Source organism: Pleurodeles waltl, chromosome 6 (assembly GCF_031143425.1).
Source record: "Pleurodeles waltl isolate 20211129_DDA chromosome 6, aPleWal1.hap1.20221129, whole genome shotgun sequence".
Classification (NCBI taxonomy): domain Eukaryota; kingdom Metazoa; phylum Chordata; class Amphibia; order Caudata; family Salamandridae; genus Pleurodeles; species Pleurodeles waltl.
In genome coordinates this window covers 141,474,822-141,502,107 of record NC_090445.1, presented here as the reverse complement: position 1 = coordinate 141,502,107, position 27,286 = coordinate 141,474,822, and the positions used below count along the sequence as shown (strand labels likewise).

The following is a 27,286-nucleotide window of genomic DNA, read 5'->3' as shown; positions in this document are numbered from 1 at the left end:
CGTAGCGCTCTGCCAGAGTTGCCCCACTCGCTGTACGCCATGTCTTTGAAATCTGCATCCCAGCATGGTTCCTCACAGGGTGTCATTACTAGGTCTATCAGGACCTCTGTGCACACCAGCGGTGGATCATCTTTTGGGGGCATGCAGAGCATGGGTTCTGGTATAGGTGGTGGTTCCATCTATGGAGGCCAGAATGTGGGCTTACGGCGCATATCTGGAGGGCAGTTCACCACCGGCTCTGCTGGTGCCAACATTGGTGGTGGTTTCAGTGGCAGCTCTGCTGGTATCTTTGGTGGCAGTGGTAGCGGAGTCTTTGGTGCTAGATCTGGAGGTGTGCTTGATGGGAGTTATGCTTTAGGGGATAGCCTACTCTCAGGCAGCGAAAAGGCAACAATGCAGAACCTCAATGACCGCTTATCATCCTACCTGGACAAGGTGCGCTCCTTGGAGGAGGCTAACACCGAGCTGGAGTGCAAGATCAAGGACTGGTATGAGAAGCACCTGCCTGGAGCTATCTATGGACCGAAGGTTGAAGACTACAGTAAATACTACCATGTTATTGAAGATTTGAATAACAAGGTAGGAAGCCTTCCTCACATTGGACCTTTACCCTCCCAGGCAAAGCAGTGAAATCAATTGGGGGGAGCTTGAAATGACCATAAAGGTGGTCCGCCTTAAGCATGGAGGGCGTTCCCAGAATAAAATGTGTTTTTTTTATTTAGAAATAATGTCCACATGTAGCAAAAGAAACAGGTCGTCAGTAGAGAGAAAATAGATCTCATTGTGAGATATTTAGAAGTACACTGCACTATCATGTTCTACTTACCCTAAAAATGCACCTCTGTGACTGCTCCTGGTCTGGTGTTGGTGATACTTTCTGGTATATTGGGGTAAGCGTTTGCTGAAAACTTGATATGTATTTAATATAATGAGTATTGTGCAGCATTCATTTCTTTTTATATCGAATTTTCTATGGCTGGTGTCCACCTACCTTTGTTGTAACATTCTGGAATAAATTCAATACTCAAGGGGGTGACATTGACGAGGGATACATATTTGTCTAACAGTAGGTGCCTGCTAACTAAAATAGGAGGGAATTCATCAAAGCTTGATGGAGGATATGAATAGAATGTTTTAATAAAATGGAAATGACCAGTGAGATTTCTTTTTGTTCAAATCCTGATGGACAAGCATATTACATGACTGACGATAGTGGGGTCAATGAGGCTAACACAGGCCCAAGAATTGCATGTATCATTTCAGAAGGACAACATATGCAGTGTGGTTTTTCCATTGTTGACTTATTCTCCTCAGATATAAAAAAACATTTTGAAAGACAGTGGTTAGTCTAGTGAAGGATGGTATTTCAATCTAACTAGGTGGAACAACCTGTGACATCATAATGAAAGAATATTAGCCGTGACAGTCAAACACAGAAAGTGAAATGAGGTCTGGCAGTGTGTCAGTAGAGCCTAGAGATAGCTGTATTACATTTAGGGCTCCCTGTTTTATGGTATCTATTTCTACATTACTATTTGTATGTATCCATATTTATTTTTGTTGGTATTCTTTTCTGTATTTATCCATGTTTATTTTGTGTTTACTATATAAAGGAAGCTGCCATATGTGTTTTTCCACTTGCATTTAACTGATAAATATATACCCGCATTTGAATGCTCCATAGGTGTCAGCAGTATAAAATGTAACAGTGTTATCTAGAGAACACGTTCATTGCAGAATAACATAAATAACTATAGACCTGCACTTACTAAGACTAATTAGGAAATATATTGTCTTTTTCTAATATCTCCTACCTCTCAATCTCTATCTCAATCTCAAATCCCTACTGATTGGCAGAAGACAAAATCGTCCAAAGAAGGCCCATTATCCATATTTTTCTGTATTTTAAAATAAATACCGACAGGACACGAAATACTCTTCTGTCTGTATCTCTCTGTAAAAATCAGTAAAAGCTGAAAACTTGGACCCTAGATTATAATATTTAACTACAGTGGTCTTCACAGATAAAACGACTATAAAGTGAAAAATAAAACAGGAGTCTGTTCTGCTTAGGAATTCCATGTAAGAGAATACCTGATTGATGAAAACCTTTTAAAAAAAAACCCTTTTAAAGAGAATTATTGATGTTCAAGCCTAAATTAAGAAAATGACACAAACACTAATGGTGACATATTGGCCCTCATTCTGACCTTGGCGGTCTTTTCGCAAGACCGCCGAGTTACCGCCGCGGTGAAGACCGCCGACCGCGGCGGTATGCCGCTGTGCGCATTCTGACCGCTGGGAGCGTTCCGCCGGAAAACCGCCAGCAGCCACACTGGCGGTCGGCGGGAAAGTGGAGACTGGTCAACCTCCACCGCCACGCCAGCAGAACACCGCCCACAGAATTACGACCCACATTTCTGTGTGGCGGTCTTCTGTTGGCGGTCTTCTGTTGGCGGTCACCTCCCCATGGCTCCCGTCGCCTCCCGGAGGACCAACGCACAAGGTAAGTTGACCGTCCGTGAGGGGAGGGGGTGGGGGGGTGTTGTGTGATGTGGGCGTGCATGGGGGTGTGCGTGTGAGCGTGTAGAGGGGGTGTGTGAGTGCGTGTATGCGGGCGGGGGGTGCTGCTGTGTCTATGGGTAATGTGTGCTGTTCGGCAGGTGCGCATGTCTGCATGTATGTGTGCGGGTATGTGTCCCCGTTGTGTATGTGTGTGTAGGGGGTGTGTATATGTGCATGCATGGGGTGTGTGCATGTCGGGGTGTATGTATGTGCATGTCGGGGTGGGGGTGGGGAGGGGGTTCGTACCACCTCTGGGGGGTGCCAGGGGGGTGGAGGGTGTGGGGGGAGGACTCAGGTGGGTAGTGGGGGGTGGGGGAGACCCCTATCAGTGCCAGGGAAGGAATTCCCTGGCCCCGATAGTGCTTACCGCCATGGTTCGCACGGCGGTTCCCGCCCGCAAGAAACCGCGGCGGTAGGCAGGGTCATAATACCCTTGGCGGTCTTGGGACGACCGCCGGGCCTGAGTGCGCAAACTCCAGCCCCGCGGTCATGACCGCCGTGGCGGTCGGAGTGGAGAAGTGGCGGTCGGTCGCGGCGGGGACCGCCGCGGTCAGAATGCCATTTTTAATACCGCCGGTCTGTTCGCGGTCCGACCGCCGTCTCTCCGCCGACCGCCAGGGTCAGAATGAGGGCCATTGTGTCTGTGTTTGGAGAGAGAATAAACCTTCAAAAAAACTGAAGTTTTCGAGAATTCCCCATTGTACCGAAAATAAAATCCAAACTGGAAAAAAACCAAGGATACAAAATAGAAAAGGATAAAACAAGCAAATAGGGTCCATGTAATGTATGTTCTATTTCTTCAGCAGCCATAGTTTAAATAGAACAAAGATGAAGAGGAAAAATAGTGAGAGGGAGGAGTTTGAAGGGAGGAGTTAAAGTGAAGGGCTGATTAAACAAAGCAAAGAGTAATTAAAATATATTAAAAAATAGACAGCGTATTCTTTGGTAAGAGACTGTTGAAGTAGGAAGAATGGAGTGTAAAGAGGGATGATTAAAGACTGAGGGAAAAAATAAAGAGTTAAGAGAAAAGAAAGAAATTAGGTGGCCGAGTTGAAAGTGGAGCGTAAATATTGGGTAGATGTTGCTTTCCTGAAAAAGATCATGCATACAAAAGAAACACACTAAATGCCTTTGAAGTAGGGAGTGAATTTGTCAGAAAGATCTAATGAAACTGAGCTGATTTTTGTTAGAATAGATTATCAGATCCTCTGGGCTATTTGCTAGTGCATAGCAGACTAATATGCGGTCATGAAAAGCAAAAGGTAATATTTTTGACACCCTGGTAAGAGTTATGTTTGTGTTACTGCTTTGTCATTTTGCTGTACCCCATTCAAACTCTTTCCTAAATATATGGTATAAAACCACTTTGGGATTTAAAATTATTACATAGAATATTCCTTTACATCAAATGTGACTAAGGCAGAAGAGCTGGATTCAAGGCATTCTTTAAGGGTTTCCACATAAAATAAATTGGCATAAAGTGAAATACAACTGAATTTATAGTCAATTGTTATTTTGAAAATCGGGTGTGAATCTGATCCTCTTGGAGCCAAATTGGGCTCCTCTTCATTACATCTATGGTTTTACTGGATTGCACTAAAGTATACACAGCATGCACACGTACATTTTGGTACTGCATATGAGTAGAGGTCACTTTTTGTTGTAGTACTATTGATTTGGCCCAGATACCCCAAATCACATACCTGCATCCTACCCCTGGAAACCCTCCTTCCATCTTGGATTTACAGAAAACTTTGAAAATAAACTCCAGTACTCGACAATAAATGTACATATTTCATGAACTTCAAAATATAAAAATTAATATATTTTTGGTCACCTGATGCAGCATTGGTTAAACAAACATTTCTTCAAATAAAATGACCCACTTGACTGAAGAGGTAACCTGTGTGGGCCTCAGAATTACTGTATTATACCACACATGTTCCAATTGTGTTGGCCGAATGAAAAATACGCTGCATTCAACAAAAATAATTGTAAGTGAGGAGAGCCCTCAGGTTGTGGAAAATAACTATTGTTTGGCTAGGACTAGGAAAATAACTATGAGGATGTAAAACAAGGCTTCTTATCTATTGAATGCAGTTGCGTATGATATTATCAAGTGTTAATTACCAAAAGGCAAGAACCTATTTCTGTGAGTTTCCTGGAGATGAGAACCCCACCTTTATGTCTTTTGTTCCATAGATCATTGCCGCAAGCTGCGACAACGCCCGTGTGGTTCTCCAGATTGACAATGCCAGGTTGGCATCTGATGACTTCAAGACAAAGTAAGTGTTGTAACCATCTACAAAAGCTTGGCACTGATAAGGAAGGGAGGAGAGAATTGTGGTTTGGGGCAATTTTTCTGGGAATGAGATTCTGAAGAATATTCATATATTCAGATAGTTTCTGAAAGTCTATGACCACTCATTAGTACTTTATGGCAGTGCATTTTCCAAGACCTAAACTTGTTCTGCCTTCAAACTAGTGTCTGTTCTCCAAAGCCTGACTATTCGGGTCTTGAGCCAGTTTTAAAGTATTTTCTGATCCTGCTCAACTCACAAATTAGCAGCATTTTACACTCAGCAATGTCTCTTTAGCATGGAATTATCGTCCCTCAAGTGCTTTGTTCGCCAGTTTATTTTGTTTCTATGGCCTGTAAGAAGTACCCCCCTTAATATTACAGAGATCCTCAGTGAACAATACGTAAATGTCCACTTTGGTTGTATTTTGCATAATAGAAAACTATTTCTAATGGTTCTACGGTGTGCCAGTTACAAACTGAGATGCATAAGGTAATTTGATTTGCCCACGATCCTGCAGTTTTGTCAAACGTGGAAACGCAAGACGGAGGCCGCCCGCCAGAATTCAGCCCTCCATAATACCGCTCCGCGGAGGGTATTATGAGTTTTTCCCTGGGCTGGCGGGCGGTCTCCAAAAGACCGCCCGCCAGCCCAGGGAAAAACTCCCTTCCCACGAGGATGCCGGCTTGTAATCGAGCCGGCGGAGTGGGAAGGTGCGACGGGTGCTACTGCACCCGTCGCGTATTTCACTGTCTGCTATGCAGACAGTGAAATACTAGCGGGGCCCTCTTACGGGGGCCCCTGCAGTGCCCATGCCATTGGCATGGGCACTGCAGGGGCCCCCAGGGGCCCCCAGGGGCCCCACGACAATCCTTACCGCCATCCTGTTCCTGGCGGGCGAGCCGCCAGGAACAGGATGGCGGTAAGGATTGTCAGAATCCCCTCGGCGGCGCAGCGAGCTGCGCCGCCTTGGAGGATTCTTAGGGGCAGTGGAAAACCGGCGGGAGACCGCCGGTTTTCCCTTTCTGACTGCGGCCAAAGCGCCGCGGTCAGAATGCCCAAGGGAGCACCGCCGGCCTGTCGGCGGTGCTCCCGCCCCCGTTGGCCCTGGCGGTTCTCTACCGCCAGGGTCATAATGAGGCCCTGAGTGTCTAGGCCCGACCAGCCTTTTACCAGGCCACTCGCCCCCAGCTAAAAGAGTAAGACACATTGAAATCCTTGGGCCTGAAAATACACGTGTTAGCAGGTTTTAACTAAACCACAGCATGTAGTCTCAGGCTCTTTGACACAATCTGGGGCTAGCAAGCAAGGTAGCTCACTTAGTTAGTCACTTACTGCTAAGTAGTTGTTTGTCATGCTCTCCGAAGTCAATAACGTGATTAACATTGAGTTAGCTTATTTGTAGTGTTAAGATATTGATATTATGCAGTATTGGATGAAAAGAATGTATTTTTATTATAGCCAGAAGCCAAATGTACGCCTGTCTGAAGCACATTAGTTAGGGCTATGTGAAAACATCCCATTTTTCCACATGCAGAACGTCCGCTCCTGGACCACACTTTATGAACATTGACCCAATCATCATCGGGTCAAATCAATTCACGCCATTGCTGTGTGCTCTCCACCCTCTCCCAACAGGTACGAGAGTGAGGTGCTCTTACGCCGCAATGTGGAGTTTGATATTGCTGGTCTACGTAAAGTTATGGATGAGATGACCCTATCCAGGGCAGATTTGGAGGCAGAGATAGAGAGACTGACAGAGGATCTGCTCTGTCTGAAGAAGAACCACGAGGAGGTGAGTACTAGAGAATATCCACCAACCAAGGAAACCCTGTGCAGGTTTCCTATTCCCATCTGAGGATACCAGTGGTGTCTATCGTTGTACTGTATAGTTGTCATGCTAATAACATCCCAGGTCTTCAGGAACCTTCAAGAGTTGTGATAAATTCACAGAAATGCAACTGTTCTCAGAGATTTGTACGCAAGCTGTGTTGTTTTATATTGTATGGTTTAACAGCAGGTTTCCATTTGCTTGGTCTCTTGGTTCTGCTGGGTGTTCCATTATGCAGATTGGTGTCTGCAAGTTTTTTGAGTTTTCCAAATGGCAATGACTCTGATCTGGATTTGGTCCTTGCACTAACTTGCTCAAGAGTTTGAAGGTGTCATGCATTTTAATTTATGGTCCAGACGTCAGTGTCCCCTCTATTATTAGCACCTCCGTTGTAATATTCAGTGATGTTTTTTTTTTCCAATGCTGCAGGCTCCATATGTTGGCCATGCAACATGCAACTACCCCATGCAACTGTTCAGTGTGGCATGTGCTTCACTTCTGGTGTGCTCTCCCTGTTCTATGGGTGGTCTTCTAGTAGCAGGTTTTTCAAAGTGGGCAGGCCTTTTCTGTGGGCCTAGTCACCTTCTGTGAGCTCATGAGCCCTTGTGACTACTTGTAGTTAGTGCCTATCAATGGCTCTCTTCCATTGGCAAAGCCAGTGATTGTCTAGTGGTTTGGGTTGTTGAACGCAAGCTCGGAAAGGTGATTGGCCTTGTGAACGTTCATTAATTGTGCAGGTGTAGCAGCAGGGCTTTTGTTTAGTGCTTATTTTGTCCTTGACATACAGACTGTTTTCTGCTCTTTGTGGCTTTTCCGACTGGCCAGGGTTCCAGCTGGTGGGTGGGTCTTGCAGCCACCTATGATAGCGTGTTAGCTGGGTCTACTGTTTTATTACAGTGAGCTTGCTAGTTTTCTAGTGTTCAAACTCTTGTATGCTGATTCTGGTTTTCCTTATAGAGGGTTCTATATGCAGATATGCCTCGCAGAATTCCAAAAAGCGTTATGGCGTTGATCAATCAGTCTTTTGCTTCAGTTCTTGTGTGTGTTTTGGGTGCGTGCTTGTGCGTTTTTATTGTGTGTGTGTGTGTCACTACTCATTCTTGTGTCTTTGTGTTGCAGTCCCCAGATACATATCCTCCTGTCTCAACCTACATGTGTCCCTCTCCAAAATGCTGTCTGTGTCTTCTGGTCACTCCTAGGGCCTGGTTTAGAGTTAGGCGGACATGGTTCTCCATCACAAATGTGACAGATATTCCGTCCGCTGTATTACGAGGTCCATAGGATATAATGAAATCGTAATACAGAGGACGGGATAGCAGCCCCATCATTCAAACCCTAAATCAGGCCCTTAGTATATTCTTCAATGTTGTGTTTATACTTTTGCAAAATGACTGTCTCCTTTCTTCCTTTCTCGGTGTCAGTGTGTGTATTGTGTTTCCTTGTCCTTGTACTTTCTAACTCAGTGTCTTCCATGACACATTTCATAATTAGGAATGTGCAAAATTGAGTGACGTTTATACTACAGGAAAATGTCAAGAAATTCTCATTTCTGAATGAAAGGTGGGTTGCTGTTACCCCACAGGTCGTTTTTAAGCGAGCACCCACCTCAAATTAAAAAAATTGTAGGACTGATTTTAGCAGAAAATGTCTTCTGCCAGGCATTTTCTGTTCAAACCAGTCTTCTGCTGGTACCTTGCAGGACTTTTTATGCATGGTTTGTGCTCTCCTAAGAGGGTCATGCGAAATTGCGTAACGGAAATTTCTGAGAAATGTTGCCAATTTAACATAGAGCAAAATCTAGTAATTTTATGAACTTCGCAAGTGCAAATAACATTTAGCTCAACCCTAGTCATGCTCTGTCCAGATCGTAAGCATGTTCACTGTCCCTTTCGGTGCTGGGGTGAGTCACTGTTCCAATATATGTTACCTATCCCTCGGCAGGCTCTATAATAAAGCCCGTGACCCAATGTCAGTTTCTTCTCTGACCCAGGGTGTATGTTTTCTCTCTGCTGGGTCTTTGTCTGCTATTAACGGTTCGTGTCCTGTTCTATCCATCGTTAAACTAAAGACCAAGGGATTACTGTGGACGCACCCCATGTCTTTGTTTTAGCTTGACTGCCATTGCAGACAGGGATAAACCATGTATCCATGGTGCAGTCAGCCGGGGAAGAGAGTGTACCTAGTGTCTTTCATGATGAGCACATTCACTGTCTGCTGTGCTTGATGTGATCACTTCTCCAGGGCTGCCCAGCCATCTGTAAAAGCCCCTCTGTTCCGCTGCCAGTTTCAAACAAGGGCCATTGTGAGTGTAATTCATGTTCTAGTTTCAGATTGGTATCAGAGTAAGTGTTTTTTCGCCGTTATTGGTTTCTTTGTTTCTTGTCACCTGTTTCAGTTATATTACTCCCATCTAAGGGTCTCATGTAGGGTTTGGCAAGCCAAGCACCACCGTAAAGTGGCAGCCCTCCGCCTTGCCACACCCGCAGTTCCCCCTCTCTACTTAGAGTCAGGAGAACCACTGATATATCAGTAGCCGAGCCTGTCTGTGGACTGTAATCTGTCACATGTAGTGGGCTGTCTGACACCAGAGCAGTCTGTCAGTGATGGTCATCCACCTCATTGAAGGTGGGACTAGGCTCCCTCATTCTTCCTGCCCATGACTGCTAAGCAAGGTATGCTTGAAACTGGCAGGGAAAATGCTAAATGGCACCCTCACACGGGGAGAAAGCTCCTTGCACATCTGGGTATCTCGGGATTTTTTACTCTGAATTTAAAAAAATTGCTGAGCGTGCACTTTAAACATGGCGCCCACTTGGGCAAACGGCAATGCTGTTTAATGGAGCCACCATTGAAATAGTTCCCTTCATTGAATATAGATCCATGTTAAGCAGATTGGGATTGCTAAATCAGGTACACAGTAATTTGCTAGTGTGAGGGGGGTCATGAACTCCTCCACCCTGGCAGACCAGAAGTCTATCCTCCAGGGTCTAAATAAACCCCCATGTTTCCTATGGCCTAGCGTTATGTATCCACCTCCCATGTACGTTCAAGCAAGGTATTATCTTCAGCACTGCTTTTATGTGTTTGTCACAATGTACTGGGTTCAATTTAAGTGTCCCTTTGAGGGGGTCATTTATAGCATGGTGTCAACTTGTCCCATCAGGTCAGCACAGCAGAGACTACTGCTTCAATTCCTCTCGCAGAGTACAATCCGCCATACTAAAAGATGTCTGCTGTCACTAGTTTGGGGCTGGGGCATCTGCCTATATTTTGGCAAACACCCCGCATCTGCCTTACTTTAAACACCCCCCTCAAAAAAATCTCTTGTGCTCCCAATGCTCTGACATGGTACTCTTGTTCCTGGGGTCCCCACCAGCTGCTGCTTCATCTTTGAGCATAAGCCAACAGGAGGATCAGTAAGAGGGTTAGTCAGCTGGTGGACCGATCAGTGGAAAAAATAAATTAGATCAGTTATGAGGTGAGGTAGTAAGGTGTAAAAGATGTTACCCTCTTTCTTCTAAAAAGTGAAATATCACATTGAAAAATGTAAAGGAGTGGTGCTAGCGTGAATCCATAAGGATCATGTCTATGCAATAGTTTCAGGATAGCCAGAAAACATTTGTTTGCACAAAATCAATTGAAGTGGGAATCCTTGATAGGGCCAGTGGTTAGCCGGAAGAGTCTGTCTGGCCTGACATTGGACAACCCTGAGTTAAAGCTTTCCTGCACTGGACTACAGGACTCAGGAAAGCTGGAGTCTGGGTAGGAGGCCTGCAAGTAGGTGGTGCACTGGGAGGTAAAGGCAAAGGGACAGTTCAGTTGATAAGGTGAGGGTCTAGGTGTAGAACTTTAATCCTTCTGCATTGCACAAGTCAACCATGGCCAGGCTACCTGCCAATTAATCCCTTACATATTACAAGGTAAAAATTGGCCAGCATAGTTTAACATATCAGATTATACAAGAATGTCTCTTTCCTCACCATAACAGATATTAGGGAAATTGGGTTGTCATGCATAACACTCCATGTCAGCATTTGATATCAGCGTATGCAATCCTGCAGAAAGTGCTTTAACCAGCAAGAACAAGCATATTTCATTTAAAAGCATTAAAAGCATTTTTTTATGGAATACCTATTGTGTCAGCTTGGAGTGCCATCACATCTGCTGCAGTGGAGATTTTGACCGCAGAAGCCAGGAAACGGAAAGCTCGAGGTTAGCTCCAGTTTTTTTAATACTTCCGGGACTGACTACATTGTTGAATTCATCAAATCACCAATGTAAGTCTTTACTAACAGGAAAAACTATATGCCCATGTGCATGTTTGATTCCTCATGGGCACTTGAATTAGGCTTCAAAGCACAGTCATAATTTCAGATTTGAGAGATGTTTTGTTTCCACAGGGGCAATAACCTTATGGACTTTTGTGCTGGACTTACTGGAGACGTATGTTGATTCCATTTAAGCCATGATCAAATGCTATGCACCAAGTAACAGAGGAAGTCTCTGTTGGCTATAAAAAACCATGGGTGATATTGCTCGGAAATCACTATATTTTTTCTGTTGTACTATTATTTTTTTAATGGTTTAGACTTTCTTTAAAAATTGTCTTCTGACTGCTATTGTATTTGTTTTTACTTTTAATATTTTTAACACATTTTTTTTTTTTATAATGAATTTTTTTTAAAGTGTTTTTAGTTTACTTGTATACTTTTGTCTATCTCAATTGCCTCTTCAACTTTTCCAGGAAATCAAGGCTTACCAAGGAAACACTGGTGACATCAGTGTGGAAATGAATGCAGCACCAGGCATCGACCTGCTGAAGATCCTCAATGAGATGAGAAGTCAGTATGAAGAGATGGCTGAAAAGAACCGCCGGGAGGCCGAGGACCAATTCATCCAGAGGGTAAATGCATCTTGCAGATCGTACTAGGACGTTTTTTTTTTTTAATCGATTTTCATATACATTGAAGGACCGCCTTTTCTTGCTTTATTTTGCCTGTAGACCAGTGAGCTGAAGCAAGAAATCTCCACCAACCTTGATCTGATACAGTCCAACACAAGTGAGATCACAGAGCTGAAGAGGACCTTCCAGACCTTGGAAATTGATCTTCAGGCCCAGCTGGCTATGGTAGGTAAAATGCGGATCAATGGACACCTGTTTTCATATAGAGCTCTCTGCAATGTAAATAACAAGGTTTAACCCATCTCAATGGCATTCACTGTTTCAGCCTCGTAAGGATGAATGGTTGAATTAATGCACAGGGCATTTTAACCTATGGCCGCCTCGGTTGCCCACAGATATTTCCAGGTGCACTAAGGACCTTAAATAGGTCCTGACTAGGAGTGTGTCAATCAATCAATCAAGTAATTTCTAAAGCGCACTACTCACCAGTAAGGGTCTCAAGGCGCTGAAGGGGGGGCAAGAGGGAAATGCTGCTACTTAACAGCCAGGTTTTGAGAAGACGCCTGAAGGTAAGGAGGTCTTTGGTCTGATGCAGGTGGGTGGGAAGAGTGTTCCATGTCTTAGCGGTGAGGTGCGAGAATGATCTGCCGCTGGTTGTATTTCTGCGGATACGTGAGATGGTTGCGAGGGTGAGGTCGGAGGAGCGGAGTTGCCGGGTCGGGGTGTAGAAGGACTACTAGGAGCATGTCGTGGTAATAGGTGCTATTTATCCCAAACGAAAAACACTGACTACTTTGGGTTCGTATTTTGTTTTGGTTACCATGCATGACACCTTTTTCGAGTGTTTGGGAAATAACATGCTGAGTTTTGTGCTTATCACACGAAAGTCCACATGTTATGCTAAACTCTGTGTACTGTTTTCCTTTGTTAAGTTATGGCAGGTTTGACCTGCTATAATTTATCGAAGGTGGGATTGCTTGACACACTTGGTAACAATGGGGTGTGAAATTCCAAATCCTAGTCAAACATAGGTTTACTCAGTGGCTGGAAAACACCGTCCCATTATAGGAGGCTGGCCTGGTTTGTAGTGGGTACCCTAGGTACATACAGCTCATACCAGGTCCAGTTATCCCTTATTATGCAAAAAGTGAAATGTAGACAGTGTTCTAGCAGCTTAGGCTTTTAGAGGCAGTTGTAGCAGAGCAGCTTAGGCTGAGCTAGGAGACATGCAAAGCTCCTGCAATACCACTATAGTTACACAGTAGTTATACACAATAGAAAACAATACTAAGTGTTACCAAAAATAAAGATACTTTATTTTAGTGACACAAGGCCAAAAATATCTTAGAGGCAATATTCCTTCTGGAGGTAAGTATTATACACAATATATACACTAGGGACCAAAATCAGGTAAGTAAATAGTCACAGAATAGTGCAAACATTAGAAAATACCATAGAATGCAAAAGTAAGAAATAGGCCCAGGGGCAACACAAACCATATACTAAGACAATGGAATGCAAATCAGGAATTCCACCCTAGGCAAGCGTAGTGGGTAGAGGGGTGCTGGGAGTGTAAGAAAACCACAAAGGTGAGTAAAATACCCCACCCCAGAGCCCCGGAAAGTAGGAGTAAAGTACTGCAAGTTCCCTCGGGACACACTACATGTTGTGATTAGAGTTATTGCAAGAACCAAGCAAGACGGCAAGCAACAAATGGTGGATTCCTGGACCTGAAGACCTGTAAAGAGAGGACACCAAGTCCAGAAGTCGCAGAAGATTCCAGGAAGGACAGGAGCTCCTGCCAACCTAGAAGATGGTGCAAAAGAGTATTCTCCGGTTGGAAGAAGTCTGCAGAAGAGCACCAAAGAAGAGGGCTGGGGGTTCCTGCATGATGCAAAGGATGTCCCACGTCGAGATGTTGGATGCAGGTGAGTTGCAGTGCTGGAATTGGCCAACAAGCCTTGGTTCAAGCAATGTCATGGTTTGCGTCAAAATGGCCTGGAGGTCTCAACTTGGACTGAGGAGGCAGAGGGGGCTCCCAACACTGGAAAGAACCCACAGATGACAAGGCAGAACCCAAGGAGGTCCCAGGGCACTGGAACAAAGAAGGTGCAAATTGCTGTTGCTGCAGCACTACAAAAGAAGATCCCACGCCATCAGAGAACAACTCAGAGAGTTGAGAATCACAGGATAGAGTGCTGGGGACCTGGTCTAGGCTGTGCATGAAGCATTCTTGCAAATAGTGCACAGAGGCCTCAGGAGGTAGCGATGACATGATGCGCAGGGATACTGTTGCAAACGAGGAAGGCAAGCTCTTACCTCCTCCAAATTGTGACAGCTGGACCTTAGGACAGTTTGTGTCAAAGGGGTCCATCTCCTGCCAGGAGAGGAGTCCCAGAGAACCGGTTGTCGTCTAAGAAGGTGCCTGCTGGAGCAAGGTAGTGACTGTTACTCCATGGGAGATTTCTTCGGTCCTTCTGGTGCAGGGTGAAGGCAGGGAGTCCCCAGAGCATGCACACCTTGGAAACTGTTGCAGTTGCTGGCTGGAGTTGAGGTTGCAGAGTCACAGTACCCTTTCTGGATACTTTGTTGCAGTTACAACTGAATCTGAAGAGGAACCCACAGGAAAGACCCTATATAGCCCACAGAGGGGGATTGGCTACCTAACCAGGTATGCACCTATCAGGAGGGTTCTGTGACATCACCTGCTGGCACTGGCCCCTCAGAGATCTCCAGAGTGTCCCCACACCTTGAAAACCAAGATGGCTAATGCCAGGGACACACTGGAGGAGCTCTGGGCACCACCCCTGGGGTGGTGATGGACAGGGGAGTGGTCACTCCCCTTTCCTTTGTCCAGTTTCACACCAGAGCAGGGACTGGGGGTCCCTGAACCGGTGTAGACTGGCCTATGTAAGGAGGGCACCATTCTGTGCCCTTCAAAGCATTTCCAGAGGCTCTGGGAGGCTACCACTCCCAAGCCTGTAACACCTATTTCCAGAGGAAGAGGGGGTAACACCCTCCTCCCAAAGGAAGTGCTTTGTTCTGCCTAACTGGGACTGAGCTGCTCTGACCCCAGGAGGGAAGAACCCTGTCTGTGGGTGGCAGCAGCTGTAGCTGCAGTGCAAACCTCAGAGAGCTGGTTTGACAGTACTGGGTATCCATGGTGGAGCCCCCTGGATGCATGGGAGTGCCCCCCCAATACCACATTTGGAATGGGGAGACAATTCCATGATCTTAGACACCTTACATGGCATATTCGGAGTTACCATTGTGAAGCTACATATAGGTATTGACCTATATGTAGTACACGCGTGTGATGGTGTCCCCGCACTCACGGTCCTGGACAGCGTGGGGGCACCTTTGCTAGTGCAAAGGTGCCCTCACACTTAGTAACTTTGCACCTAGCCTTCAGTAAATGAAGGTTAGACATATAGGTGACTTAGAAGTTACTTAAGTGCAGTGAAAATGGCTGTGAAATAGTGTGTGCACTTTTTCACGCAGGCTGCAGTGCAGTCCTGTGAAGAGGTTTGTCTGAGCTCCTTTTGGGTGGCAAAGGAAATGCTGTAGCCCATAAGGATCTCCCGGAACCCCAATGCCCTGTGTACCTATGTAGCATCTACTAGGGACTTATAAGGGGGATTGAGTGTGCCAATTGGAATTGGAATATGAAGTCACTAAACTATAGTGACTAATTTGGAAGCAGAGAGAGCATAAGCACTGAAGTTCTGGTTAGCAGAACTTTAGTGACACAGTTAAGCACTACTGACAACACACACATTAGGCCACAAACTATGAGCACTGGGGTCCTGGCTAGCAGGATCCCAGTGAGACTGTAACAACACACTGACTCACACTCACAAACAGGCTAAAAGTGGGGGTAGCCATGCCAGAAAGAGGCTACTTTCTCACATCCATTCACAATCAGGGCTGTAGAAGCCATACAATTCAGTTTAAAGAACTTGCACCCTGACAAGGAAGGAAGGGTGTGAGGCGTCTCCTGGCTTCAGACGTCATGTTCCTCTGCCCTTGCTTGCTTCGTAGGCACAGATGACAAGTAATACATGCAATGTGCCATCATTTCTTGCAATATGTTTGCCTTGATAACAACTCGTGAATTCAACATGTTTAATTAGTTGCTCGAGGAGGGATGCATTAAGCAACCCGTCTGAAGATAGAAGATTAAAGCCGCTGCATTGAGTACCACCGAACTGGAAATCAGTGTCGGAGTAGCAGGCTTGTATGCAACATATATATGACAATAAAATGTGAAAATCATATCATGCTTCGCAGGGAAATGCCATTAAGCAAGGGTAAAGCTTGAAACTGTAGAATCTTTGTCTAAAAAACAAATATGGAATGAACAGATAATTTAAACCTGTTGATAGCTCTCAATTTTTTTAAAGTTTATTTCCTCCTCTTGAATCTTTCTATCTACTTAAGATGGATATTTATATATTATCAGATCGCTGAGCACTAGAAGTGCACATGCACCATCTACTTGTTTGTTAGACTCCAAACTGGTTATGTTATTGCAGAATTTCCGGCTGAATTTGAAGGCAGGAAATAGAAGTATAACAGTGCGTTCCTGACATCTAGTGGACAAATATAGAGGGCGCATACACCTCAGAAAGTAAAGGACTGCGATCGTGCACAGTGAGCAAAATGGAATTAAGTGGGAAGTCTGCTTTCTCAGATAGGACAAGTAATTATCATAAGAACTTCAATTAATATTTGTGGTGAGGGGCGCCCGCATCAAAAGCTGGTGCTTCATGATATTTATAATCATTACACAGACATGCCTGAGAGCTCAATTTATCAAATGACTATCGACTTCAAAGCGCGATGATGCAAACAAATCAGACTCTAATGGAATGCCATAACTGAATATACCATTCCACTTGCATCTCCTTCACTAATAGAAATCAGCACTAGAGGGCACGTTAGCAGAGACGGAGGGGCGCTACTGTGCCCAGCTGGGGCAGATACAGACCATCATCAGCAGCCTGGAGGCCCAGCTGAACGAGCTGAGAGTGGACATGGAGCGTGAGAGCATGGAGTACAGGCTGCTTCTGGACATCAAGACCCGCCTGGAGGCTGAGATCGACACCTATAGGCGCCTGCTGACTGGCGAGGAATGGTAAGGACTCATTCACCCTCGAAGGCGTTACCTCTCCAAGCCACCAAAGTGGGAGTGAAGTACGTGTTTAGAGGGGATGGTGTAGCGCCTAACACTGGTGTTTCGAACGTTGGTAAGCCGCTCATGGGTTTACCAGGTAATGGGACGAAGGTAAATGGAGGTGAAGGAGTGTCCTCAAGACCACCCAATGTAGTCAAGGCGTGTAGCCAGGATTAGATCATTGGCTTCCTGGTTTCATCGCTGACACTGTGGCAACTAGACTATCTAGGCAGATGGTAGGTTGTTCAGAAGCAATCATGAGGACAGGATAGAGGGCGAGACAATTTGGGGTCCTGAGAGTAACAGTTTTAGGGGGTCATTCCGACCTCGGTGGGCGGTAACCGCACAAACACCGCACCGCGGTCAAATGACCGTGGCGGTGATCACAACTTTCCCGCTGCGCCGGTGGGCGATCTCAAGCAGATCGCCCGCCGGCCCAGCGGGAAAGCCCCAGCAAAGATGAAGCCGGCTCCAAATGGAGCCGGCGGATTTGCTGGGGTGCGACGGGTGCAGTGGCACCCGTCGCGATTTTCAGTGTCTGCCTTGCAGACACTGAAAATCTTAAAGGAGCCCTGTTAGGGGGCCCCTGCAGTGCCCATGCCACTGGCATGGGCACTGCAGGGGCCCCCAGGGGCCCCACGACACCCGTTCCCGCCAGCCTCTTCCTGGCGGTGTAAACCACCAGGAACAGGCTGGCGGGAAAGGAGTCGGAATCCCCATGGCGGCGCTGCATGCAGCGCCGCCATGGAGGATTCCCTGGGGCAGGGGAAAACCGGCGGGAAACCGCTGGTTCCCCTTTTCTGACCGTGGCTTTACCGCCGCGGTCAGAATTGCCCTGGAAGCACCGCCAGCCTGTTGGCGGTGCTTCCTCTGCCCTCTGCCCTGGCGGTTACAAACCGCCAGGGTCAGAATGAGGGCCTTAGTCTACCTTCCAGTTATACGTTTGCACAAAACATTGTCAGAATTATCAGTTAAAATGATTTAGTTGAAACCCCACTGCAACTGTACATATCGAATGGGCAAACACCTCCCCCCTCTCACGGAGAAGCACCCACCCACCTTCCAACCCCTAACATTACACCTGTGCCCGTAGGTGGGGGTTTTCGTGTACGTCTGTATGTGAAAAGAATAACCCGTGTGCAACTGTTATTAGTGCCCTTTATCGAATATTGGGGATTGGTCAGCCAATCAGAAGCTCCCGTAAAGGGGGGATGGCGCGGCTGTCAGCTTCCTGCCCTGCTGGAGGGTCTGATCCCGAACGCTTCTCTTCTCATCCCCTGCTGAAGTCACCGTATTGGGAGGTGGGAGAGGGGAGGGTATAAACATCTCCTGCAAAGCTTCGGCTCTTTTGCCCCATGCAGCTCCTTAGGGTGCACAGTGCTGGCCTCTGGAACGTAAGCAGTGGAAACGTATAAAAATGCTTTATCTAGAGGCAATAATGGCGCACATTCTCGATAAGGGAAGGAAGGGAAGGGGCCTGCACGTGTTTTGCTGAGAAAGAGTTTTTATGGCTACTTTAGATTTTATCTAGAGAGCTCACAGGTTTGGCTGGTGTTTAGTGGAAACTCATCCATCTCCACAGGCCAGCCAGCCTCCAGTACACAGCGGGTTCATTTGACAGACCGCGCCTAACCATTTTTCCTCTAATACACTGGGTGCAAGGGTCAGGTTGCTGAGACAGCTGGTCTTTATAGCGGTATGGGACGAACCCAAACGACAGGCTCTGTAGCTACTGGTATGGTTTATTTTGAGGATTTATAAAGTATAGAGTTGGCCTAGAATAAAACTAAATCTCACAAAAGCACAGCAAAAGTAACTGTTAAATTCACTTTTCTACTCAGAGAACAAAGTTGAAATTCCAACTTTAGAGGCTAAAAAAAAAAAAAAAAAAGAAATACGAGGGTTTTATGCCAAGTTGTGTGTTTAATACTGGGACGACCTGCACATAGTTGAACCCAGAGATCCCATGCTGTGCTGCTTGCATCTCATGTGCATTCACCCAAGGGACATGCTTCTGACACATTGTGCTGTGACAATAACCAGTGCTTCTTGTTTCTTCATTCACAGGAGCAGGCCTGTCGAGCAAGTCAAAGGTAAGCAGAGTTACAACTTTATTTTCAAACTTGTATGTTGTTCCCTACAGTGATTTCGCACTTTAGAACAGAAGTAACATTCACATTATAAAATATAGGAGTAGGAATTTCCTAGTAGAAATGTCTTTGGAGAAATTGTAGGGGAGAAGAAGTCAGATTCTAAGGCAGAGAACGTACTGTTTTCTATCTTAAAACACCTGCAGCCATTTTAACCAGTTCTAAGAATCTTAGTCGCCCCATAGACGAGGTGATTGTCCCCGAGGTCACTGGGATGATGCTTAGGCATAGGTTTCAACCCCAAAAGGGCGTAAAAGAAGAATAAGGACTGGAAATCAATATTATGCTCACAATTTATCTGCAGATCGATACTTCAGCAGCGATCTTGAGACTAACAACTGTACAAAGTGCCTGTCCTGTACAAAGTGTTGTAGTAACACAAGGGGAATTGCTGTTTAACCATTGATCGGTTTTCAGGTTTATAAGGTAGCACCGATTTCACACACAAAGACACGAAATGCTGGCACTCAAACCCTCAAAACAGGTAATCTGTCAGTGAGGCCCCTGGGGAACAAGGTAAACTCTGCTGTAAGAGTCTAATATGAGAGACCCTGGAGACACTGATCCGTGCAGTCCGAGGACTTCAGGGAAGCAATCTTACATGTACTGGGGCTAAAGTCGGACACAGTGATCCATGCAATCTTAGTACATCAGTACAGCAAGTATTTTTCGTATTATGTCTGCCAATATATGTAATGACCCTTGCAGGCCAAGTACAACAGTACTGCAATGTTTCCTGTATTACAGCTGGAATCCGACACGGTGATCCGTGCAGTCTAAGTACACCAGTACACCAATGTTTTCTGTACTGCGACTTGAGTCCAGCACAGTCATCCAGGCAGAACAAATACATCCCTACAGCAATGTGCCTTCTACTAAGCTTGGGTTAGACATAGTGATTCGTGTAGTCCAAGTACATCAGTACAACACTTTTCTTCTGCCATGTTTGGGGACAGACACAATGATCCAGGAGTCTTAGGGCCATATTTATACTTTTCGACGCACAACTGCGCCAACGCTAGCCGCGGAGCTGCCTGGTGTGCATGAAAAAAAATGACGTACACCAGGCAGCGCCGGCGTAGGGGAAAATGGAGCTTGGGCGCCAAAAAATGGGGCAAGTCAGGCTGAGGCAAAATTTTCGCCTCAACCCGATTTGCGCCATTTTTTTGACTCCCAACCCCCATTGAAATGACTCCTGTCTTAGCAAAGACAGGAGTCATGCCCCCTTGCCCAATGGCCATGCCCAGGGGACTTCTGTCCCCTGGGCATGGTCATTGGGCATAGTGGCATGTAGGGGGGCACAAATCAGGCCCCCCTATGCCACAAAAAATAAAAATAAATTACTTACCTGAACTTACCTTAAGTTCCCTGGGATGGGTCCCTCCATCCTTAGGCGTCCTCCTGGGGTGGGCAAGAGTGACAGGGGGGGTCCCTGGGGGCATGGGAGGGCACCTCTGGGCTCCTTCCGAGCCCACAGGTCCCTTAACGCCTGCCCTGACCAGGCGCTAAAAAACGACGCTAAAATGGCTGGACGTCATTTTTTTTGACCCACCCATTCCCGGGCGCCATTTTTGCCCGGGAGTGTAAATACGGCGCACATGCCTCGGAGTCAATTTTTTAGACGGGAACGCCTACCTTGCATATCATTAACGCAAAGTAGGTGTCCACGCTAAAAAATGACGCAAACTCCATGGACTTTGGCGCTAGACGCGTCTAATGCCAGAGTATAAATATGGAGTTTGTTTTGTGTCGAATTTGCGTAAAAAAAAACGATGCAAATCCAGCGCAAACGGAGTATAAATATGCCCCTTAGTATAACAGAAGAGCTATAGGTCTTGTTCCATGATTTGGGTTTGACACAGCGATGCGTGTAGTCCAAGTACATCAGTACAGCAGTTTACTTCTGTCATGTCTGGGGACAGACACAATGATCCAGGAGTCCTAGTATAACAGAAGAGCTATAGGTCTTGTTCCATGATTTGGGTTTGACACAGTGATGCGTGTAGCCCAAGTACATCAGTACAGCAGTTTACTTCTGTCATGTCTGAGGGCAGACACGATGATCCAGGAGTCCTAGTATAACAGAAGAGCTATAGGTCTTGTTCCATGATTTGGGCTTGCCACAGCGATGCGTGTAGTCCAAGTACATCAGTACAGCAGTTTACTTCTGCCATGTCCAGGGAAGACACAATGGTCCAGGAGTCTAAGTATAAGCGAAGAGCTATAAGTCTTGTTCCATGAACACAGTGATTCAGGCAAGTGCAATAATAAAAGGATGGCTTCTGTAGTCAGACATGATGATGCAAGCCATCCAAGAGCATTTGTAGAGCCATGGATCCTCTGCTGCATGTTCGGAATTGGATCAAACACAACAATGCACAGTATCCTTGTATAATATTATTAGAATGATAAGAAGGGCGGTGGTGGGGCATGGTGGTCTGGACAGTGTCGCTCAAATCTACAATTCTATGATTCTAAGTTTAATTCTAGAGCCAGATTTCCCAACTTATGAAAATTGTCCTTGTTAAAAGAGCGGAGACACCGAGGACAGATTTCAAACTTTCTCCGACACAAAGAAGATTTCCTCGTGCTGCCCTTGAATTTATTTTATGGTGTATTAATATAAAAAGTAGGCAACAGTGCGGAGTGATGTGATGTTGAGGAGACTGAGCCACATTGTTTCACTCTTTCATTTTCAGAAGTAAACCGCTCCCGCCATGTTACAACAATTGTTGAAGATTTGGTCGATGGCAAAGTTGTTTCTTCTCAAAAGAAGACGGTAGAGGAAAAGTAGAGGATGCCTAGATTCTCAAAGAGTTTGCTTGCCGCTGGATCTGTCGGAAAAGAGCGCTACAGCCACCGCAGAAGCTTTCCTAATGTGCACTTTCTCTCTAAAAGGATATGCAAAATTCACTTTGCCGTCGATGTGTCATATCATTTTGTCACTCAAAACAAAAATTAACAGCATCTTGCTTTCGCCAGCTCTTGAATTTAAATAAAGTTTTCCTAGTGCAATTTCAAGTCAGAATGATTGTTTTATTTTGTTTAAATATCAATAATCGTATAAGACAAAGGAAGAGACGGGATGTTCTTCGCCTTGCACGGGGAAATCTCTGCAGTAGGGAGTCTCTGATAAAGCCTATGTTAGGTGTTCTGATGTCCCCACAATATCATTTTAACTTTTGCATATGCAAGCTTTGACATTGTAGCGAAGTTGGGCTGTGAATAAGGCCAGACAGGCCTTTTATTCCTTAGTGCATTTCCCCGGTGGGTTGGAGCCACTAGAGGAAGGTTTTGAAAGCCCATGGTCGCTCCTAGTGCCTCTGCCACGTTCCCCAGCTCCTCGAGGCTAACTGCTGCAGTGATAGGGTGGTTTCAAGAGAGAAAAAAGGTACAGGAACGGTGGGTGGGTGGAAAGGAAGATATCCGAGAAGAAGAGAGGAGAGAGAAGTTGGAAAAATTGATGGGCAGGGAGAGATTGAACGAGTAGACGAAGGGAGCACAGCTGATTACAGCATTTTTCCAGGCTGCTTTTTTCCCTTACTACGGCCCTGTCTGAGAAATGAAGAATTTTACCAGTTGTAAAAGGCAGGCATATTTGGGATAGATTAACTCCCATGAGTCAGAGACATGTCTGGATCTGTCTCTGCCTTTACTGGCTAATCAGGAAATCTCTTAACTTTCCCACACACTGAACTCTACATTTAGGCCCATATTTATACTTTTTGACGCTAAACTGCGCTAACGCAGTTTAGCGTAAAAAAATTTTGCGCCGTCTAATGCCATTCTGAAGCGCCATGCGGGCGCCGTATTTATGGAATGGCGTTAGACGGCGCAATCAGACCGGCGCTGCCTGGTGTGCGTGGAAAAAAACCACGTAGACCAGGCAGCGCCGGCGTTGGGAAAAAATGACGTTAGGGCGTCTTAAAATGGCGCAAGTCAGGTTGACGCTAAAAAATCGTCTTAACCCGATTTGCGCCATTTTTTCGACGCCCAGATGCCATTTCATGACTCCTGTCTTAGTAAAGACAGGAGTCATGCCCCCTTGCCCAATGGCCATGCCCAGGGGACTTGTGTCCCCTGGGCATGGTCATTGGGCATAGTGGCATGTAGGGGGGCACAAATAAGGCCCCCCTATGCCACAAAAAAAATCAAAAAATAAAAAAATATATACTTACCTGAACTTACCTGTACTTCACTGGGATGGGTCCCTCCATCCTTGGGTGTCCTCCTGGGGTGGGCAGGGGTGGCAGGGGGGGTCCCTGGGGGCAGGGGAGGGCACCTGTGGCCTCATTCTGAGCCCACAGGTCCCTTAACGCCTACCCTGACCCAGGCGTTAAATTCAGGCGCAAATGCAGGTTTTTTTGACCCGCCACCTCCCGGGCGTGATTTTTGCCCGGGAGTATAAATACGACGCATTTGCGTCGCCGTCATTTTTTTAGACGGGAACGCCTTCCTTGCATCTCATTAACGCAAGGAAGGCGTTCACGCTAAAAAATGACGCTCTTTCTTCATACTTTGGCGCTAGACGCGTCTAACGCCAAAGTATAAATATGGCGTTAGTTTTGCGCCGAATTTGCGTCGAAAAAAACGACGCTAATTCGGCGCAAACGGAGTATAAATACGGGCCTTAGTTCCTTGTTCATAAAAAGTGTAAAGTCGGGAGTAGGGTACTAAGCAAGAATTCCATGTACATGCTTACATTTTACTGATGCGTTTTCCTCGGTTCAATTTTGCACCAGTGGAAGATCCACCAATTTAAAATTAGGGTTAAGGTGAAGTTTTGGTAAGAAATACCTTCCTGTAGTCCAACCTAAAATATGAGCGTGTGTGTTTTGGGCACCTAACATGCACATGTGCTTCATCATTTTTTGGTACATAGCACAACTGTACAAGCTGGGTGTGAACAAACTTTGAAAAAGTCTATGAACACCCACACGATAATGACTCACAAGCTGTTCAAAGTCTTCACAATTCCTACTCTTTGCTCCTTTCTTGGGAATGTACATGTTCTCAACTTATAATATAGACGTATGATTGCTGAAGATTCCATCTAACCACAGATTTTCAATGGTCATAAGTTCCATGTGCCAACATGCAAGTTCAAAGATCATAAATACCTGATTCAGAATCATCCATTCGTGTCTACAGGTGTCACTTTTTGCGGAACTAAGGTGAACTTTGGTACTCCAAATATTTTGTGAACTATTGGTTTGATTTCTGAGTTGTGGAATGGGTGATCCATTGTGTGACCCCATAATTTATTTTTCAGATACGTGATATATTTCAAACTGTACAATAACTAAGACGATAGTAGTTTGATTTTCTTATAAAATGCATCACAAGATACTGCGTGCTGTTTAATTTACCACCCAAAGGATATTATTAAGCAGTTACATGCTTTTAGCATGAAATTTAGTTTTTCTGGTTTGTTTGGTTGTTTTTTTACGCAAAGGCATGATAAATTATTCAAAAAATCGAATTTCATGTAACCCAAAAATCAGGAACTTCACAAATGTTACTGGGATAACTTACATTTTGCTTATCTCTGCTATTAAGGTTTACACCTAGGAATAACCCTCTGGACGAAATAATCAGAAATGTGTGCTTAATTTATAGATACCTCTTTCTCAAAGTGAACAGAAGAATATATCTAACTCTGTCTAGCCACCTTAAATATGAGAGAAGAGTTAATTCCAGAAATGCATCACAAAACACAAATGAAATAAGCACCTGCCCATGAACAGACATATAAGGCCCTTTATGTATCCCATGTAGCCTCCACCCAGATAAGAAGTCCGCGTCCAGAAAAACGCACAAGACCAGAAGATGTCACCTAAGGAACACAAAAGCTATTCCATGAATGAATATTCCTCATGTCTCCAGAACCCGAGCAAAGTCTTGTGCCCGTAAAATTCCAACATGGTTTTCTAAAGACAAAACCCCAACACAGTCTCTTGACCCCAAAACCCTAATGTCATTGTGACTCCAAAATCCTACCACAGACTCATGATTGAAACACCCTAACAGTCTTGTGTCAGCAAAATGCTAACATTCTCATAACAAGAAAACGTTCTAACAGGCTCCTGAGTCTAAAAGCTTAACACAGTGTACAACCCAAGCACACTCATACAATAACAATTCAGATGAACAAGGAAAAACAAACCAGGCAAATGGAAAAATAGCACCCAGAATGAAGAAGAAAGATTTTAAACCCTGATGATTTACATCCTGATGAAACCTAATGATTGCACTTGAGTGTTGTGACTGGACCAAATCTCCTGTGAAAGCCAGACCCCTGGTGTCTGGTCCGTGTGAACGTACAGACTGTAATGGTGAAGTCCTTGACACGGTACAGACTGCTGTGAAGTCCATAACACTGACACTGTACAGACTGCTGTCATAATTGCTGAATCAGCAAACAGACAATGTGTTCACCATTCACAACTTTCGCATTGTGTCTGCAACACTTGAGTGCTGCATGGCTCAGGAGCGCTTTCTTCATAAGGAAGGGCGTGCTAGACAATACCATACTCCATGCTCCCACTGGAGCACCACTGCCTCATCTGAGCACTGAGAAGAGATCCTGAGATACCAGGGATCCAGTGTGAAAATGATCACTGCCTGGCAGGAGTCAGCTCTTCTGCTGGCATTACCCTTCTAGCTTTGCTCTAACTGACATCCGCAAGGACTATGCACCTGTTCAATTTCTTCATTTTTTTCACAAGACACTTAATGGGAAGTTAGGACTTCTGCAATTCAAAAAATACTGATGACTAATAAGCACAAACAGCTATATATAAAAACTAACTGGGACTAAATGGCTATTTAAAAGAATGTTAATGATATTGGTTAAATCACAGGATTGCGTAACAGCCCACAACATGTTCAAGCTGCAAAACAGGGGACACAAGTGCTACCCATATCAACCTCCAAAGATGAGGAATGTTGTGCTTTATCTTTGGCTTTCCTACCATGCACAAATTCCTACATATTACACCAGGCTCAAAGCAGATAGAATCTGGGTGCCAAAACTGGCAGAAAATGGCCAGGTGGTAATGGTGGCCACAATCTGGTATCAAAATTGTATGCATCTATAACTAATTTTTCATAGCTTGAGAAAATGATCTTCAAATATATTTCAGCTGCCCCACAGAGAACTACCAGAAGCTAGAACTTTAGAAATCATTGGGGATAAACTTTGTTCATGCAGAAAACTTATTTTGGCAAAGCAAAAAACTAAAACGACAAAGCACAGGCTGTCACCAAGTGCAGAATGACTGACAGAAGCTGGGAAACAGAGACTGGCTGGCACATATCGAACTACAGATCCGAAGAGAACATAAGGCCTGATTTAGATTTCAGCAGACGGGTTACTCTGTCCCAACGGTGATGGATATCCCATCCGCTGAAATATAAATCCCCTTATTTCCTACAATAGATGGGATATTCATCACCGCTGTGAAGGAGTAACCCCGCCGCCAAAATCTAAATCAAGCCCTTAGTCTTTCAGCATTATGATATAGAGAAGCACTTACCACGATAAATGTTCTTCTCTACCCGTAGCTACAGTATTTGGTAGTAAAGTATAAGAGAAAACTATGGGGGTTATTACAACTTTGGAGGAGGTGTTAATCCGTCCCAAAAGTGACGGTAAAGTGAGGGATATACCACCAGCCGTATTACGAGTTCCATAGGATATAATGGACTCGTAATACGGCTGGTGGTATATCCGTCACTTTACCGTCACTTTTGGGACGGATTAACACCTCCTCCAGAGTTGTAATAACCCCCTATGTCATCAAAGAAGACCCAGCAGAAACAGCAAAACGAGCAGCATACTACGTCCATGCATCTCACCAGAAGCAACGCATGGAGTAAAACATGGACTTTGAAATGGCCTGAAATTAAAAGTATCACTACTGCTTTCTCTGACTGCTCGTGTATCACAATAAGGTAGACATGCCCCTAAAGACTTTGCAGTGGATCACTATATTGTAACTTGGATCTAGTGAAATAAGCACAGAGCAAAAATCATGGAATTAAAAAACAATCTAAATTGTTTGGGACTTCATGAGCAGACGAACCACGTAAGTGATGGGCTTGGGAGCCCTGCATCTGAAAGTGACGTGCCGTCTAATGATTTCCCACCCGTAGCATATAATTTTCACTTTGAATGCGTTCATGGTGTAATGCTTTGGGTGTTACTCTCGCCCTCATAGTGACAACTTAATTCTACCACGATACTCAGACTCAGCCCAGTCACTCCGAGACCTGGCACAAACATATAATTAAAAGAAGGTGGTTCAGGAATGCCAGGATTTTAAATGTGCTTAGTTGCTAAACGTAGCCATTAATTGC

The 27,286-nt window shown here is 45.1% G+C and overlaps 1 protein-coding gene across 1 annotated transcript; it reads left to right on the top strand.

The window, feature by feature from the left end:
• LOC138299392 (keratin, type I cytoskeletal 17-like) lies at positions 1 to 21,946 on the top strand. Its single transcript, XM_069237619.1, has 8 exons — positions 1 to 579; positions 4,768 to 4,850; positions 6,504 to 6,660; positions 11,441 to 11,599; positions 11,699 to 11,824; positions 16,519 to 16,736; positions 18,843 to 18,868; positions 21,625 to 21,946. The coding sequence occupies exons 1-8, from the start codon at positions 40 to 42 to the stop codon at positions 21,717 to 21,719; spliced, it is 1,404 nt and encodes a 467-aa protein (XP_069093720.1). The 5' UTR covers positions 1 to 39; the 3' UTR covers positions 21,720 to 21,946.
• Positions 21,947 to 27,286: the final 5,340 nt, after the last annotated feature.